The following is a 16,876-nucleotide window of genomic DNA, read 5'->3' as shown; positions in this document are numbered from 1 at the left end:
TAACCTCAGACGATGACAATCCGAGTGAACCTCTTTCCTACTAGTGATTTTTAGTAACACGCAGATCTCTCTGCAGCGGGTGTGTTATCCCGCTGAACTACCAACACCTGCAGTCCTTTATGTTCATGTCCCAGCATGGCACGTCGCTCCGTCACCCTGGCAACATTCTGTTTTATGAAGAATTTCTCTAGCTGGAAAGGAAGCTGGCTTGACCTCATGCTTGGGCCTGTCATAAAATCTTTTACCATCTGCAACTCTGCAGACGATGCTTCCACTTGGCTGCTCCAACCTGCCGGCCACACTACAGAGCCCGAGGCACCAGGGCCTCGGATATTGCCATCAGATGAGGGAGAAAAGCGGTTCCGTGCCAGAAATCTATCTATAAATATACTGCTGCGAGCATGCAGGATTGAAAAGAAAATGCGGCCGATTCCCGAATCACTCAAAACTCCGTTTCTAGTCTTAACCTGGGTGAACAGCCTTTAATGGCGGGCTCTAATTCGCCGGCATTACGGGGTGGGGGTTGGGGGGATTGGAAATGAGGGACAACCAATATATTTTAAATAAAATCGTATAATAAACTTACCAGAGACTCCGTCCCGATTCCCGCCGTCCTCGTTTTGAAGTCCTGTCCTGCTGCAGCACGTCATCAGGAAGGCGGCGCGACAGGCAGCCTCCCTCTCCACTGCCGCAGATTGATTGGTGCGGCCGGCTGCCCCAGGTGACGTAGTTTTCTGTCGTATGCTGCTGCTGCAGCATACAGAGAACAGGGAGAGTTGAGGCCAGGGGGGGGGTGGCTTGGGGGAGTGGCTTTCCCACTGTAGTTAATACTGTCTGTTTGGGCACCGGCCTCAGGCTGTCCAAACAGTCAGTATTAACAATAGTGGGCAAGCCACTCCCCCAAGCCACTCCCCCTGCCCTCGAGTAACACTCCCACTGTAAACACGGAAACTGTTCTGCTTTCTCGCCGTGCGAGAAGGCACAAACAAATGCTAGTTATCATATTATATAACTTATATAATATGATAACTAGCATTTGTTCTGCCTTCTCGCACGGCGAGAAAGCAGGGGGGGCGGCGCCCAAACGCCCCCATGTAAGAACCGCCACTGCTGATACGGCAACAAAAACAATAACAATGCAAAAGGAGAATAGGACGCTAACACGGGCACAGAAATAGAATACAGGCACAAATGAAAGTCAAAACACGGCAAAAACAACAACAGCGGAGTCAGCCGGCAGCCGGCAGCGAGGCAGGCAGCGAGGCAGAGGGCAGGCAATGGGGCACACGCAGCAGCTGGTGGCCGTGCGGCGCGGGGGTGTCCCACAAGTGGGTCACACTCACCTGCGTCGCACGGTCGCCATATAAGGCCAAGTGCGCGGGTGGGCGGGGCAGCTGGGAGGCGGGAGCGGGGAGGGAACAGAAGGAAAAAAGGGGCGGGGTCTGCGGTGGTGGCGGGAAGCGGGGAGCGGGGAGGGAAGACGGAGGGCGGCGAGGTAGGCGGGCAAACAGGAAGGAAAACGCTGATACGGCAACAAAAACAATAACAATGCAAAAGGAGAATAGGACGCTAACACGGGCACAGAAATAGAATACAGGCACAAATGAAAGTCAAAACACGGCAAAAACAACAACAGCGTAGTCAGCCGGCAGCCGGCAGCGAGGCAGGCAGTGAGGCAGAGGGCAGGCAATGGGGCACACGCAGCAGCTGGTGGCCGTGCGGCGCGGGGGTGTCCTTATATATACAACTGGGAATGTCTTTACATTTCTCAGCAACTACTGAACGGATTAACAACATTTAACAAAAAGTTTGTTTTCAGGACCAAGAGCTACCTTTCTGCCAAACTTAGTGTGATTCCGTTCAGCAGTCCTATGGAAATTAACATAGAAAAAAAGCGTTTGGGGCAACCCCCCCCCCCATTTTTCTCAGCCACCGCTTGATGGATCACCCCAAAATGTTCAAGACAGCAGCTGAAGTGAGCGGCAAACTAGTTTTGAAAATTTCACGAACATTCGTCAAACGATACCAAAGTTATTGGCAAATCAAAAGATGCTCTTCCTATGGAAAAAACATCAAAAAACATCCTAACTATAACTACCTACTGGCGACTGCCAGTAGATAATACACACACATACAAGCACACAGAGCATGCATCTGTCAGCAGCAGAAGCCCTTTCTGTCCTAGCAGATTCTTCACACTGAAGACTTACAAACCCACTAGATTCACTCACCCAGTCCTCTGCTACTGAAGGTGGCTCTCCCGGGGTACATCTAGGCTGAGCGCTTAACACAACACGATCCTGAACAACTCGATCATCACAGCCACCTACCAGGACGCCTAAACACATGCCACAGTACTCCTCTCAAGAAACCCTCTCCAGACTCACAGACATAAGCCCACTCCTGGCCTATATCCATGCTATATAACCAGGCAAAAGAGATGATAAACAAATGGCATGCCACCCCTGTCACTGACAACCACCTCCTCAACATCACTTAATCAGGATTCAGGGCCAATCACAGTACAGAGACCGTACTCATCACTGCCACTGACAACATCTGGATGGTCAGAGGTGACACCGAGGCCCTCATCCTACTGGATCTTTCTGCAGCATTCAAAAGTCTTCCACATACTCTTTACCCTCCGCTGTGAGTTGTCTGATATACAAGTATACATATTGTAACATAACTCGGGAAGTAGGGCGCATTAACTATGGCAATGCTTGTTTTAGCAAGTACCTTAAAAATAATGCTCCATCAATCAAGGACAGAATCAGAAACACGTATTGAAACACCTGAGATAGTAGTTCACTAAAAAAAAAGTAAAAGAAACTTACATAATGTTGTAGTACATGTCAACGATTGTGGACTACAGCCTTAAAATTCATGGGGCTTAAACATTCGGATGTTCTGTAACACAAACTAAAGCACATCTATCAACAAAATGTGCAGCCTTACTGGTGAAAACAAGACACATGCAATGTTTTACAAACAAATATACAAGCCCTCTAAGATGGGCACATTCGTAGTTTACACTTTCATTCATGTAACTAGATTGGACTCAATTTAGTATTTTTCTTTCTACAGTGTTTTTCTCGCTTGCAATTGAAGCATCGGACTGTGGAGAGGGAATTTATAAAGTGTTTGAGCCTGCTCTGAAGAAAACCAAAAGTGGGTATAGTCCAGATGAGACAACTTTCATTAAGCTAGGTCCTGCAGGCACACAAATTTCCAGTTTTTGCCAGTGCTAAAATAAGTTTTAATTAGTCATGGAAATTGTTTCAAGCAATCATTCTCAAATGGAAAGAAAAAAAAATGGAAAGAAAAAAAAATGAAAACCTCTTGCTTTCCAGGACTCGTAAGGAGCAAAAGAAACAAAAAGGGTAGGTGCCAGAGAAGTTCAGTCCCATGTCCCGCATGACAGGTGGACGAATAGGACAGAGACTGTTTGCGAGTGAGGGCACATCTCACACACCCAATGGACACTTGCACAAGAGAATCGCCACAGAAGATTGCTAGTTTTTGGGCTTTCTGGTCTTTCCTGTAGCCAGCTTGGAGATAAGGAGAGCAAGCCGACTGAGTAAAGGTGAAGCAGGGGACTATTGGAAAGACACTCGACTGTCAGCGGAGTAAATTCACTCCTAAAGAGAATTTCTAGCTCTAAACCTTCCTATTTGAATGAAACATCCAGGGTAAGGAAGGCAGAACACTAGGTTTTAACCAGCAGTAGAATTTATTTTTTTTCAAAGTAAGGGAACTGTGATGCTATGCACAATGGGGGTAGAGCGAGTAAGCGTGGGGGTGGGGTCAAAGGTGTGGCTAAAAAAGTAAAATATTTTGTAACTTTTTGGGGTCTTTCACTTTCAGTTATGCACATATGAAATAAAACACAGCTTAAATGTAAAACAAATGCAAGCTAAGATTATTAGAGGGAAGTGCACTATCGTAATTTTTGAAACCTCCATTAGTTAATGCACTGCAGAGGTCTGTGTCTGTAACCAGAGAGACACGACATTGAATCCTGGTTGGAGCAGTGGAGAACAGTTAGCGTGCAGTACAGGGGCCTGCGTTATGCCCCTTTAAAAAGAGCACACATCAGGTTGTAACTCCTTGCCAATACCACTTTCAAAGAATAAATCTGTGTCATCAGGAATCGTCAATTGAATGCATTAATTAGAGCCAATACTGGTTTCCGGGCTCCCTTTACATTTGCCGAGGAGCTCGTTGTATACATTTAAACTTCTTTCAGGTAAGCAAGCACCCAGGCAAGAAGACTTGTTTAGCAATCTGCCGGCCTTTGGTTTCACACTACAGGAGACGCCCTGCCTTACACTTCAGCTCTCGGAATTAACCGTCCCGGTACGGTTATCTTTGCACAGAGAGTAGGGGAACTGTTTTCCTTAAATTAAAAAAGTATGGGCATGTCGTGCCCCTCCAATCCTGCCTACTTCAACCCCTGGTTTTAACTCAGAACCTGATGCATCCTGCATAGGAAGCGAAGGGTCCAATTTAGATGTTCACGGACGGGTTACTCCGTCACACCAGGTACCGAATATCCCGTCCGCCGAAATATAAAACCCATAGGCTAGAATATTTATATTTCGTTGTGACTGAGTAACTCATTCGCCAACATCTAAATCAGGCCCTTACTCTCATTACATACACGGCAAGAACATTTAGACCTTATTTAGGAGCTATATTAACAGGAAGGGCATGTGGATTTCTAGGCTGTGCTACAGGGTGAACAAGAGAAGAATATAAGTGCTGATGAAGCGGACTTTAGAAATAAGTTTAAAGCCAGTACGCTGATTTAAAACTCCCATAATTTTTAATTCACTAATGAGTGTTGCATGTTTTTGTACTGACTCAACCTAGAATAATGTGCACCTACACGAACACGCGGGTTTAATTATATGTGCTCTTGTCATGTTTGTCATTACGTTTAAAATAATATATTTACCTTGTCTTTTGTTTTGTCAAATATTAACTGCGGCTGTTTCAAATAATAGCATGTGCATTCTTTTTAAATGTGCTTTTGTTTATGTTGTGTCATTTTATGTGCCTGTGTTTTGTTTGTCTTTTATATGCAAAGCTAGGTAACCTAGATTAATGGGTTAACATTAGTAAAGGGGGTGGGTAACAGAATAATTATCATTTCTTGAATTAATTGATGTCTTGTGTTTCCTTGCATACTAGAGTCATGCTAAAAGAGGCCTGTGGCCTATTTCTAAAATGGATGTCCGAAGTCCTGTCGAAGTTGGGCCTTGCACAGCAGTTTATGAAAAGAAAATATTTTCCTCAAAATTTTTTGAAAGACGCTTGTGAAAGCAAGGCTGTACGGTGCATTGAAATGGTCTTTGTTAAACTTTCATTGCCAAGGACAGGATGTGTAGCGGCGGAAAAGCTTGGACGGAGGAAGCAACGGATGAACTTGGCTAAATGTTGCTAGTTTCGGAAAAGCTTGTGACACACGTAGACAATGAACAATGCCGCTCTTGAGGAGCGTGATTTTTGCTACGTGAAAGGCAAATGACTTTGTCGAGTGACATCTTTCGACCAATCGTGCTTCGTATTGCTCGAATATTTGTATTCTTTTAGTTAGTTTTAGATAGGAAAAAGGTATAAAATTGCCCCCTTGGAAAGAGCACTGTTGGCTTGTTCCTGTGCTCGTGAGATGCTGTCTGACTTTCCTCTCACGTAAGACTTCCATACTTAACTTTTTCTCCTTAGGTTCATTTTAGTATAGTTAGGAAAATAGGGTTTAGGGAATGAGTTCCTAAATGTTTAAGCATTTCTCATGCTGATTTTGATTTAAACTGACAGTCTAATGTGCCTTTCTAATAAAATAAAGCGGCTTATTAAATGCAAATAAAAGAACCTAATTCTTAAATGCTCTTTGCCCTGTTAATAAAGTTAATAAAATAGATTTTGAAACGACAAGCTGGTCTTGTTTGTTTCTTTGAGTTACCATTACTTTATCCATTGCCTATGATATTGACTTAATTAAATGTTATAAAGTGTTTTGATTAATTAGGTGATATGATTCAGTTGGTCAATTCATGTCTCAGTCATCTATGGGCCTAGTGTTAGATTTATTAATTTTTGGTGAGTATCATGGTGTGGAGTTTGTTCATATGAGACTGAATTTCCTTTGGCCCGCTGGATCAGTGGCATGCATGAAAAATGGGGTTTCACCTATGCACATTGGAATTTTACATCTGCTGTGTTTTAGTGGTGGCGCTGGTGAAAAAAAAAAATTCGCAAATGAAAGCATTGAGGCAGGTAAGACGTAACAAAGCCTGTAAGAGTTTGAGTTGTATTAGAAGTGCACTGAGTGACCTACAGAGCAATGTTCTCAGTTCTTATTTGACCAGTAAACATATCTTTTGCGAAGGACCCTTCAAAGAACTGCTAAAATGTAAGATTTGTAAGTAGTAAAATACTAAATGATAAACCTACAGGAAACAAATATCAACTAAGTGTTTACTTAGAGCCATAAATTACACCGGATATGGTAAATATATGAAATATTCAAGTAAAGATAGAGTTGCTCGACCTCTACATGGTATACTTTACCACCTTCCTAGCCGTGGGTTTGCACTTAAGAAATAAGTGCATTCTAGGAGTTTCAATTTCCCTTTGCTTCATCTGACCTGCACATATTTTAACAATGATTTGCAAAACATAAGGCCAAAATGGGATACGAAGACAGATCTCACAACCCTAAATCCAACATATTTTAGTGCGAAAGATGGAAGGTAGTGAATGGCAGTGCTGTATATTTATGAGCACAAAAACCGTCTGTCTGCGATCACCCAGTAAAAGTGACTTACAGAGGAATCAATCTGTGTTGACAGTCTACAAATTGTTCCACCTCACCCATAATCTATAGCAGAAGAGTTATCTATAAAGGACCATGGACCATACAACTCCCTAACACAATTAAGCCTCCATCCGTCTGTCCAGTGATTCATTTGTCCTCCTGTCTGTATTGAGCGGGACTTGAGCTGAGCCGGTATGTGTGAATGTTGTCTTTGTGTGTAAATCTCTGTGTGTTGGTCTGTGTATAAAAATAGTTGAACATTTGTTGTCTCTATATTGTGATGGTTGAAAGGCTGATTGTGTGTGTAGATAGGCGTATATAGATCTGGTGGCCTGGGTGCATTTAGCTCGGTGTACAGGTGCCTGTAGGTGGGCTGCTTATATATGTGCTCTTATTTAAATCTACGCATGCATGTTGTGTATGCGTCTGCGTGAAGGCACCATAAAAATGTCAATCCTATAGGTGTCACAACCCTGGTTTCACTGTATACTTATCCAAATAGCATTATGTCAGTTTGTGGTTCAAGCATTCTTAGTATTTTGGGAAGCATGGCGTACTATAGGCCCTGTGAATTAAGGTCTATTCATGGAAAGTCTTGAGTGTAAACCTTTTTTTTTTTAAAGCAACAGGACGTTAGTTTATTCAAAGAATAAATGTGCTTTTAAAAAGACAACAAGGAAAATCTGTGTAAAGAAATAGTACATTAAGTTCCTAAAGCAGTAGTTCTGAGACTTGTAGTAAAAAAAAGTTTTCTTTAACACAAAATCTCTTAGGCGTAGGGTGGGACGGAAAGGAATGCAACCCATCACAGACTGGAAACCCAGCCAGGAGTTTATCAGGCTTTGGATTACATAACATAGAAACATGAAAGCTGGAGTTTTAATCTTAAAATAAAAACAAGTTATCATTCTATATACCTTTTGGATTCCCACAGACTGGCGGACATTCAGCTTCCTCTTTCTCTCAAAGGTATCCAAGTCCCAAAGCTGAGCAGTATCACTCGATGTTGTGACTGCATACTTCCCAGAGCCGTGGACAGATATTGAAGAGATGGCAGAATCATGGCCTCGCATCCAGCTAACCATATCCTTGGTATCTGCAAAGACATTGGGAGTGAGTTAACTAGATAAGGCAGGTGTGATCCAATTTGGAACTTCAATAATTAAACAATGCAAAGAAATATTATATATTTTAGTTAATTTAAATACTTAAAATCTGCCAAAAAGATCAAATTTTCCTTAATACATCCAGCAGCATATCCACCCTATTTATTGTTCTCTGGACACAGGTGAAATCATCTGGCTCCACCACAGGCTATGCTAATGAATAGAAGTAATTTCACCAGAACTGATGGCAGTCAACTAACCAACCCAGAACAGCTGATCCGCCATCAGGACTCTTCAGTTCTTTCCATGACAGACCATCATGAGTGGACTTTAAAGTAAGTTTAAGTGTAATGTGCCTTAAATTCTACCTCAGACCACCATGCATGCATATGAGTAACAATACTAATGTGGATAATAGCAATGTACAAAACAAGGAAGAGGGGGGCACATCTGGTGAGGAAATTCTATGTTCCAACATGACAGCATTCACAACATCACATTTTGAATTGATCTTGGATGAAATGCCAAAGAATTGATATCCAGAAAACCAAATATCAGAAAGAACGCTTTTTGGTGCAGATCTCATGCACAACTAAATTTGAATCCACGCACTCCACCGTGGTATCTAAAATAGGCTACTCTTTCGCTCAAGGAGATTCCTTAGGGATTTAGTAATTTTATTATTTTTCTCAATTTAAGAATCTCACATTTATCATATCCTGCATCTTCAGTATTAAGGATACAGACAAAATAAAACCTGTATGTATATATTTTTAAACAATTAGTGAAGAGGAAATGCCAAGCATCAAACCTTGTGTGCTTTCTGGAATAGCTGTAGAATACATTCTTCTAAAATAATCATAGTTCTATCTCAAAAATGTCACATTTAAAAGTATTTTCATGATTTTAAAATAAATAAATAAATACTCTGAATTGTAGAGTGCAGGTCATCACCCATGAGGGTATTAAGGCACTGTCCATAGGCACAGGGAGATTAAGTGATTTGTCCGGAATCACAAGATGTTCAGCTGATGATGAGACTCGAAACTCGAATACCCAGCTCCTAATTCAGCAGCTCTGGCCATTACGCTACATCCATTTTAAATTGAAATCCATATTGGTATTCCTGCAGAGGGCGTTTATTACATTTATTTTCAACTTGTTGTCAGTTATTTCAATTAGCGTGGTTACAACACTGACGCTTCTTGAGAAGCAGTTCAACCGTTTCCCACCTACTATAAAAAGATGCATAGGCTTATTACATTCTTCCACTGGTGTCCACCCGCTTTCCGTGCTAATGTTGCTTCTTAGCTTACAGTGTTCAAAGATATTTCTCTTTACACAGTCGGCTTGCAAGTCCCTAGGCACGTTGGGACGTGCGAAAAATCACCGCCAAATAATTGTACCACTTTTGTTTAGCAGCTTTGATCACTACTACTTCAAAGTTCAACACAGTGCTCAGTTGTGCACTGGGGGTATTTTTACATGTATTTACTTATTTAACATGTATATAGCACTAGCATGTAAAAGTTGGACACAAATAAGCATGTTGACTTTAAGTTGTTCATTATATTGAAAGGTATTTTAATATTTTGCAAGCAAGGTAGTTGTTAGAAATTGGGTTGTTGGTTGACTGGGGTATGAGCCCAAGTCAGACAGCAACCTCTATCCAAATCAGGGTAAGAAGCAGGCAACCACCAATTAACCTGTGCACACTCTCTGGTAGCTTGGCACAGAGCATTCAAGCTTAACTTTGAGGTAATGTGTAAAGTATTTGTGCAACACTTCAAACAGTAAAACAGTGAAAACACCACACAACAAAGACTTCACAACAGGTTAGGAATATAGAGCTTAATTTAACAAATAAAACAAGACCTAAACGACGAAAATCCAATAAACTTGTGATATTATTTTTCAAAGAATAAACTGTAAAATAGCACTTAGAAGAAATAAGCACTTACTTGGGACATCCGATTGCACAGCACGAGGACAAAGTAAAAGGTTCAGGCCGACCGCAATGGATCACAGGCCGGATACAGGGATCCAATGAGGCCCACTGAACAAAAGCACCTTGATCCTGGTTGTACCAATGTCCAAGATGCGGTTGGAGCCGAAACAATGAGTCTGTGTTGATCCATGCAACAGGCGGTCGATGCGCCGGTCCGGATCCATTCAGCCGCGACAAAGTGTCGGCTCCAATCAACGCAGAAATGCATTGTGGAGATACATCATTGAGGATGCCATTGACAGAAGTAAGAAGACCTTGTGCAGTGGTGGTTCCAAAGGCAATGCATTGGGGCCGATCCACGCGGTAGACTTGATGCACCGGTTCTGGTTGTGCAACAGGAGCGATGAGCTAGTTCTGATCCACGCAACAGGAGCAATGCGCCGGTTCCGATCCACGCAACAGGGTCGATGCTCTGGTTCTGAGCCACAACATAGAGCCAATGCACTGGTTTGACAGAGGACGCATGGGTTTTGCTGAAGCAAGCCCTTAGATCTCAATTGCAAGGGGCCAGGACTGGGGTGGCACCACTTGGCAGGGTAGACTCAGAGGGCAGAGTCCATATGCAGAAGCAGGTAAGTTGGAAGTCTTTTATGTCCCTGAGACAGAGCAGGCCATCCAGCCCTTGCAGTCACTCTGGGTTCAGGTGATGCAGATCAGGCAGCACAGCAAGGCAGGGGTCCAGCAAAGCATTCCAGCTGTCCTTCTTCCTGGCAAAGTCTTCACAGGTCCAGAAGTGTACTGAAGTGGTCGTTCCAGAGGTCCAGTACTTATACCCAGTTGTGCCTTTGAAGTGGGGGAGTCTTTAAAGTGAACAGAGGTCCTCCGTTCCGGTCCAGACTCCAGACTCATTACAGAGAGTATGCAGCCCTTCATATGGGGACAGGACACAGCCTATTCAGGTGTTTGTGAGGCTGGGTCCAGCTCCTCACTCCCATCATGCAAGGGTGGCCCAGTTAGTCACACCTAAGCTCCGATTGTGTGTGATTGACTAGTGGGAATACAGCTGTCACCCTCACCATACGTGTATCAAAGATTGGCATCAGACACAAAATGGCTAAAGTAAGAAAATGCCAACTTTCTAAAAGTGGTATTTTTAGAATTGCAATTTAAAATCCAACTTCACCATAAGTTTGGTATCCCGAGCCACCAAACTTGAAAAGTTAATCTCTTCACAATTGGGAATTACACTTATAAAATGTTACAAAGTAATACCAATGATATCATATAGAGGAAATAGGCCTTAAAGTAGTCAAAAAAAGAATTTCTGAGTTTTTCACTACCAGGACAAATAAAACTTAAAAGTATATGTCCTTCCTTTTAAATATATTGCACCCTGCCTTCTCGGGTGTCCAGGACCTATCTTAGAGGTAACATATGTATAAAAAGGGAAGGTTTGGGCCTGGCAAGAGGTTAATTTTGCAATGTCGAAATGGCAGTGTACACTGCACACACAGGCTCTGTAATGGCAGGCCTGAGCCATATTTAGAGGGCTACTTAAGTGGATGGCAAAATAAGTACTGCAGGCCCACCTGTAGCAATTAATTTACAGGCCCTGGGCACATGTAGTACACTTTACTAGGGACTTATAAGTAAATTAAATATGCCAATTGGGATCCCCACTGAGGACAGAAAGACAGTCACCCACGCACTCATCAACAGCAGACTCAACTATGGCACCGTACTCTAAGCAGGCGTCACCCAGAAACTCCTCCTGAAACTACAGAAAATTCAGAACGCCGCAGCCAGACTGGTCCTCAACATCCCACACCTCAACCACATCTCTGAATACCTGCAAGAACTCCACTGGCTCCCGGTCAACAAAAAAAGTCACGTTCAAGCGCCTCACACATGCCTACAAAGCCCTCCATGACGCCAGACCAGAATAACTGAACCACATTCCCTGTACCCACCAAACACCTCTGCTCCGCCAAAATGGCCCTTGCCACCATCCCCCAAATCCGTAAAACCAGGACAGAAGGAAGATCTTTCTCCTACCTCAACGCAAAAACATGGAACACCCTGCCCCTCCACCTCAGGCTATCCCTGTCGCTGATCCATTTCAGGAAGGATCTCAAGACCTGGACCTTCGACAGAACTTCAGCGCCCATCAGGACCTGCATCCCCCCTACCCACCTCCTCAGCACCTGAGACCCTCACAAGTGAGTAGCCGCGCTTAACAAACTCTGATTGATTGTTGTAAAGCATTCTAATGTTCTTAGGCTATGTTGTGCTATTCAAAACTGCATGAAAGGGACTTTTGTGAAAACAGGAGTTATGTGCAACAAGTAAGGCCGCAGTTGTTCTAAACTACTCTTACTTGCAAGGTATTGTTTGTACATGTATCTCCAATTTCATTATTCAAGAAAAGTAATGTGGAATGATTGTTTCCCTTATTCTCATGGTTATCGCACGTCAGTCTTTTTCTCACGCTTTGCACACATAAAAGAAAGACTTATAGTGTCACGTGACATGCTAGTGCTGGCCCTGCTCTGTGTGCCAGGTGTAGCGGGGCAGTGGGCATCCTGCTGTGGAGCCCCTCTAAGAGGTGGGCAACACCAGTACTGCTGGGTAGCGAGACCCTTTTATTCTGCAGACTCAGTCTCGAGTAAAGTACTGTGAAATACAGATTGTAATGAACGAAAGACACGAAATCAGTCATTTAAGTAGTGTAAATGCAAGATTTTTCATTTGTTTAAATCAAGTATTTTGAAGCTTGTCACTTTTTTCAAATGACACAGGATGCAGCGTGTTTTCTTTTTTTTCTTTTGCGGTTTAAGCTTCTTCCAAACATGACTCGTCCTTTAGCTTTTTGAGGTAAAACAAATTAGCAACTGTATTAAAAAATAAATCCGACCTGTAGCACTTAAGTCAACTCTTTTGAAAGCGTCTATGCATATATGGGGGCACCCAATGTATGAAATGGGACGACCCACTGCCCTTTCTGTATGATTTGGTGGGCAGAATGACAAGCATTCACAATAAAATAGGTCTCGCATTTAAGCGAGTTTGAGCTATTGGCATTGTAAATGACGATGCCTTTTATTTAGGTTTTGGTTTCTAAAACACAAAGAAAAATCATTGCCATGTACAATGCTAATAGCTTAAAGTCTCACAATTGTGAGACCTATTGCATTGCAAATGCTTGTTCTGAAGTATGCTGGTAAGAGCTTTTGAGGATTGTATGAAATGCTGTAAGGTCAAGGAGGACGAGGATTCAAGACACACTTTTGAACATGGTCGTATGGGCATCTTCGTTATCTTTAGTGGTGTGGTTTCTGTGCTTCATTCCTCCCTGAAGGGAGATTGGTTTGATTCCAGAAGGTTGTTTTTTATTGATCTGGGGCCATATGTATGAAGCCAATGTGGGATCGTAAACGCTGAAATTCGCAGAATTTCAGCATTTGCAATCGCAAATTAGCAGAGTGCGATGTAGCACAAAAAAACCCCCTTGCAAAATAAGGAATCGCAAATTTTGCGATTCCCTATTTTGCGATTGCATGTAAGAAATCGCACATTGCGATTCTTTAAATGTAATGTAAGAAGCACATCAAAAAGTGCGATTTGGCCTTAAGGAATCGCAAATTACCACCAACTTCAACTTAGTGGTAATTTGCATTTTCACTTAAAAATGCACTATTTTGCCATGTGGCGCACATACATGCCCTTAGGGCACATATGTGTGCCACATGTGCACACATGCACATTTCAGGGGTGCAACAGGGTGTTCTTTTGACACCCTGGCACCCTTGAAATTGCATTCTCAATTTGTGCTTCTCTATTTGCGAATCGCTAATTGACAATGCCTTCCCATTCATTCATATTGGTCTCTTAACCCATAGGAATGAATGGGAAGGTATTCCTTATTTACGAATCTCAAGTTGCGATTAGCAAATAAGGAATATGTGGGATTTGCTAAATTATTAGCAAATCCCACATACATTGCATTTTGCGATTCACAGATTTCGATTAGCTTAAAATCGCAATTTGATAATCGTAAAACTCAATTTTCATACATATGGCCGCTGATCTTTCTGTTGCAAATTTTCAATGTTTTCTAATGTTTTGTTTAGAAAAGGAAATACAGTTACAGACAACTGAGATTTTATTAAACAGAAGCAGTTCATCCCCATTTTTATACAAACTCAGAATGTTTCTGTCTAGTGAGCAGTTAAAGCCTGTCGCCACTGTGGTGATATGCACATCACTCTAGTATTTCAAGGAGACATATTCAGACGACCATGACGGACAGGTTCTATAGGGTCCAGGAAAACATTCTAAACTGAAAAGTGCACCTTTCAATCTTATTTATGCGTTTAGTGTTCGTTTTATTTAAGGTGTTATAAAGGGATTTATTGAACTCCAGGTACTAATACAAATTCATGACGTAATTGAACACAAAGCACTGAGTTTGGTGAGTAAACAGAAGTGAAAAAGGATGTAGCTCTATGGTGTCTAAATTCCACAATATACAAGCAAGAAATTTGGGCTCAAATCCTGGCTTCCACATTTGACCAAACTGCATGATAAAGGGCTCTTCACTGTACTTTACAGTATGTCATTATCTTTAATCAACTAGTTTCCGAACACCTTAGTCATTCAGTTCAGATTCCGGGCTTTACAAAATTCTTAATTGTATGTTTAATAGAAAATAATCTTGCTTCACATTTAATAACAAAATAGACCACATAAATAGACAACATGACAAACAAACAGTTTGGCTATTCCTATCAAAGTAGCCAGGGCATAAGTATCCTTGTTTGATACTTTAAGAAAATGTTACTTTCAATAAATGTCACTCAATTTGCGACATAATCGCATGCAAACAACAGCAACACTTAAAAATGCTGAAAAAATAAAAAAAATTCATGTGAAAGTCTCGTTTTTTAATAACATTGTTGCCCGATTTAAATATTTTGATGACTCAGCTAGTGATTTCACTCTCGGAGACAATGTGGTTAGTCCCTGGCTCAGTTCTATCCAATGCTGTCCGTGTTTCCTAGAAATTGAGTGTCTCAGACGCACTTTCAAAGAGACTTTGAGGCGCAGTCAGTCCTACACTCATGGAAATTGTATTGTAATTGCATTTATATAGCGCTTACTACCCCTGACGAGGCGTCAAAGCGCTTTTTCGTCGAGTAGCACGCTACTCCGGGACCCATAGAGGATTAGTGTTTAATTAGTATAGTGAAACATGCAAGTACATTTTAAGTGGTGGATAGGTTAGTCAGTTATTTGGATTTGGAATGATAGCAGAGGATAGAGGAGGACAAAGGTTTGTATTTATATAGCACTTGTTGACGCACGCTATTCAGGAAGCCTACAAAGGATTAGTGGTGAATTAATATGGTGAAATATAAAGTCATTTCAGTGGTAGATATTAGTCTGTTACCTGGAGTGAAAAGGATAGCGGTGGGATAAAAAGGGAAGAAAGATTTGCATTCATATAGCACTTGTTACCCATGATGAGTGTTGAATCGCTTTTCTGGCGAGTAGCACGCCACTCCGGAACCCATAAAGGATTACTGTTGAAAATTAGTATAGTAAAAAAAATATGAAGTAATTTAAGTAGTGGATATGTTATTCAGTTATTTGGGTAGTATATTAGTATAGTTTAAAAGATAATAGATAATGATTCTGCAAAGTAACAATGGAAACCAGGGCACCCTAAAATGAAGAAGTAAAAACGTTATCCTTCCGAAAGGTATTTGAAAGAGCGGTTTCAGGTCTCCTATGTTTTCTACGTAGTTCAAGGGTCGTTCTCAGCGAGCTTCTTAAACCATGAGTGTTGAAGCTAGCTCGGACGACTGCTAAGGAGGCACAGGGACCGCCCAATGTCCGAGATGAATTGAAAGCGTAAGTAAAATGAAAACCAAGCATTTACAATGCAATAGGTCTTGCATTTACACGGGACTTATTTGCATTGCAAATGGTAGGCATCACGACAACGGGAGAGAGGACGGTGGGGGGAGGAGAAGGCACGGACAACGTGAGGGAGGGAGGGGGCGCAAGAAGGCACTGACAACCGCGGGGCGAAAAGGCACGGACAACGGGAGGGCGAGAAGGCACACACAACGGGTGGAGGGGCGAGAAGGCATGGACAACGGATGCAAAAAGACACAGACAACACAAGGGCAGGCGGGGAGAGTCGAAGGCACAGACAACAGGAGGGCGGCGGGGAGGGTCGAAGGCACGGACAACAGGAGGGTGGGTGGGGGGGATGGCACAACAACAGGAGGAAGGGGAGAGTAAAGAAGGCGCCAAAGCATATTGTACCTCAGGAGGTGAACCTCCTTAAAGTAAATAGTGCCCACAGTCTACAATATCACGTATGGTGTAACAACCAAAGTAAAGGGGCCAGTCGCCATGGAAGGTGACAAATGGAGGAGGCGGTACTAAGGAGGGACTAATAAGCCTTTTGACGAATCAGAAGCCAGTATTTAGGATAGACAATGACACAAGCCAATGGCAAATATGGGTGGAGCGTCTATTCACCTACTCCTCTACATAAGTCTCGCAGATCAGCGCATGCGTGCCGGCTCAGGCTCAACCTAAAAATGTGAATGAACAGGCTAATGGGTGAAGACGGCTGATTTAAACATTTTCTTAGAAAAAATGAGGCTGACAAAACAGCTTAAGCTGTTTCTAGCACAGACCTACAATAGGCGTACTGAAAAAACATCTTTCAAATCAACACATATAGTTAAAAACACACTTCGTCACAGGGCTTGCAAATAGTGCGTAAATACTTATAGGGGCCGATTCACAGAACTAATCTGAGACAAAATCCTAAACGTACTACTTTTGGTATTCACAGAAGGCATTTAGTAGTAGTAAAGTTAGTATTGGGTCTTAAATCAGTATTTTGTCTTAAGTTAGGATTTTGTCTTAAATTAGGATTATGTCTCAACCAAATTTAAGACAAAATCCTAATTTAAGACA

At 42.2% G+C, this 16,876-nt stretch overlaps 1 protein-coding gene across 2 annotated transcripts in view; it reads right to left on the bottom strand.

Moving 5' to 3' along the window:
• Window positions 1-16,876, bottom strand: part of TBC1D31 (TBC1 domain family member 31) — a 696,792-nt gene that overhangs the window by 528,818 nt on the left and 151,098 nt on the right. For both annotated transcript variants that reach the window (XM_086966171.1, XM_086966170.1), the window contains exon 4: window positions 7,741-7,919. In XM_086966171.1, coding sequence (XP_086822297.1) covers window positions 7,741-7,908 — 168 coding nt within the window. In that variant the 5' untranslated portion in view covers window positions 7,909-7,919. The remainder of the gene's footprint in view (window positions 1-7,740; window positions 7,920-16,876) is intronic.

This window comes from Lissotriton vulgaris, chromosome 4_1 (assembly GCF_964263255.1).
Source record: "Lissotriton vulgaris chromosome 4_1, aLisVul1.2, whole genome shotgun sequence".
Lineage (NCBI taxonomy): Eukaryota > Metazoa > Chordata > Amphibia > Caudata > Salamandridae > Lissotriton > Lissotriton vulgaris.
The sequence above is the reverse complement of the archived record's forward strand: the minus strand, read 5'-3'. Positions and strand labels throughout refer to the sequence as shown.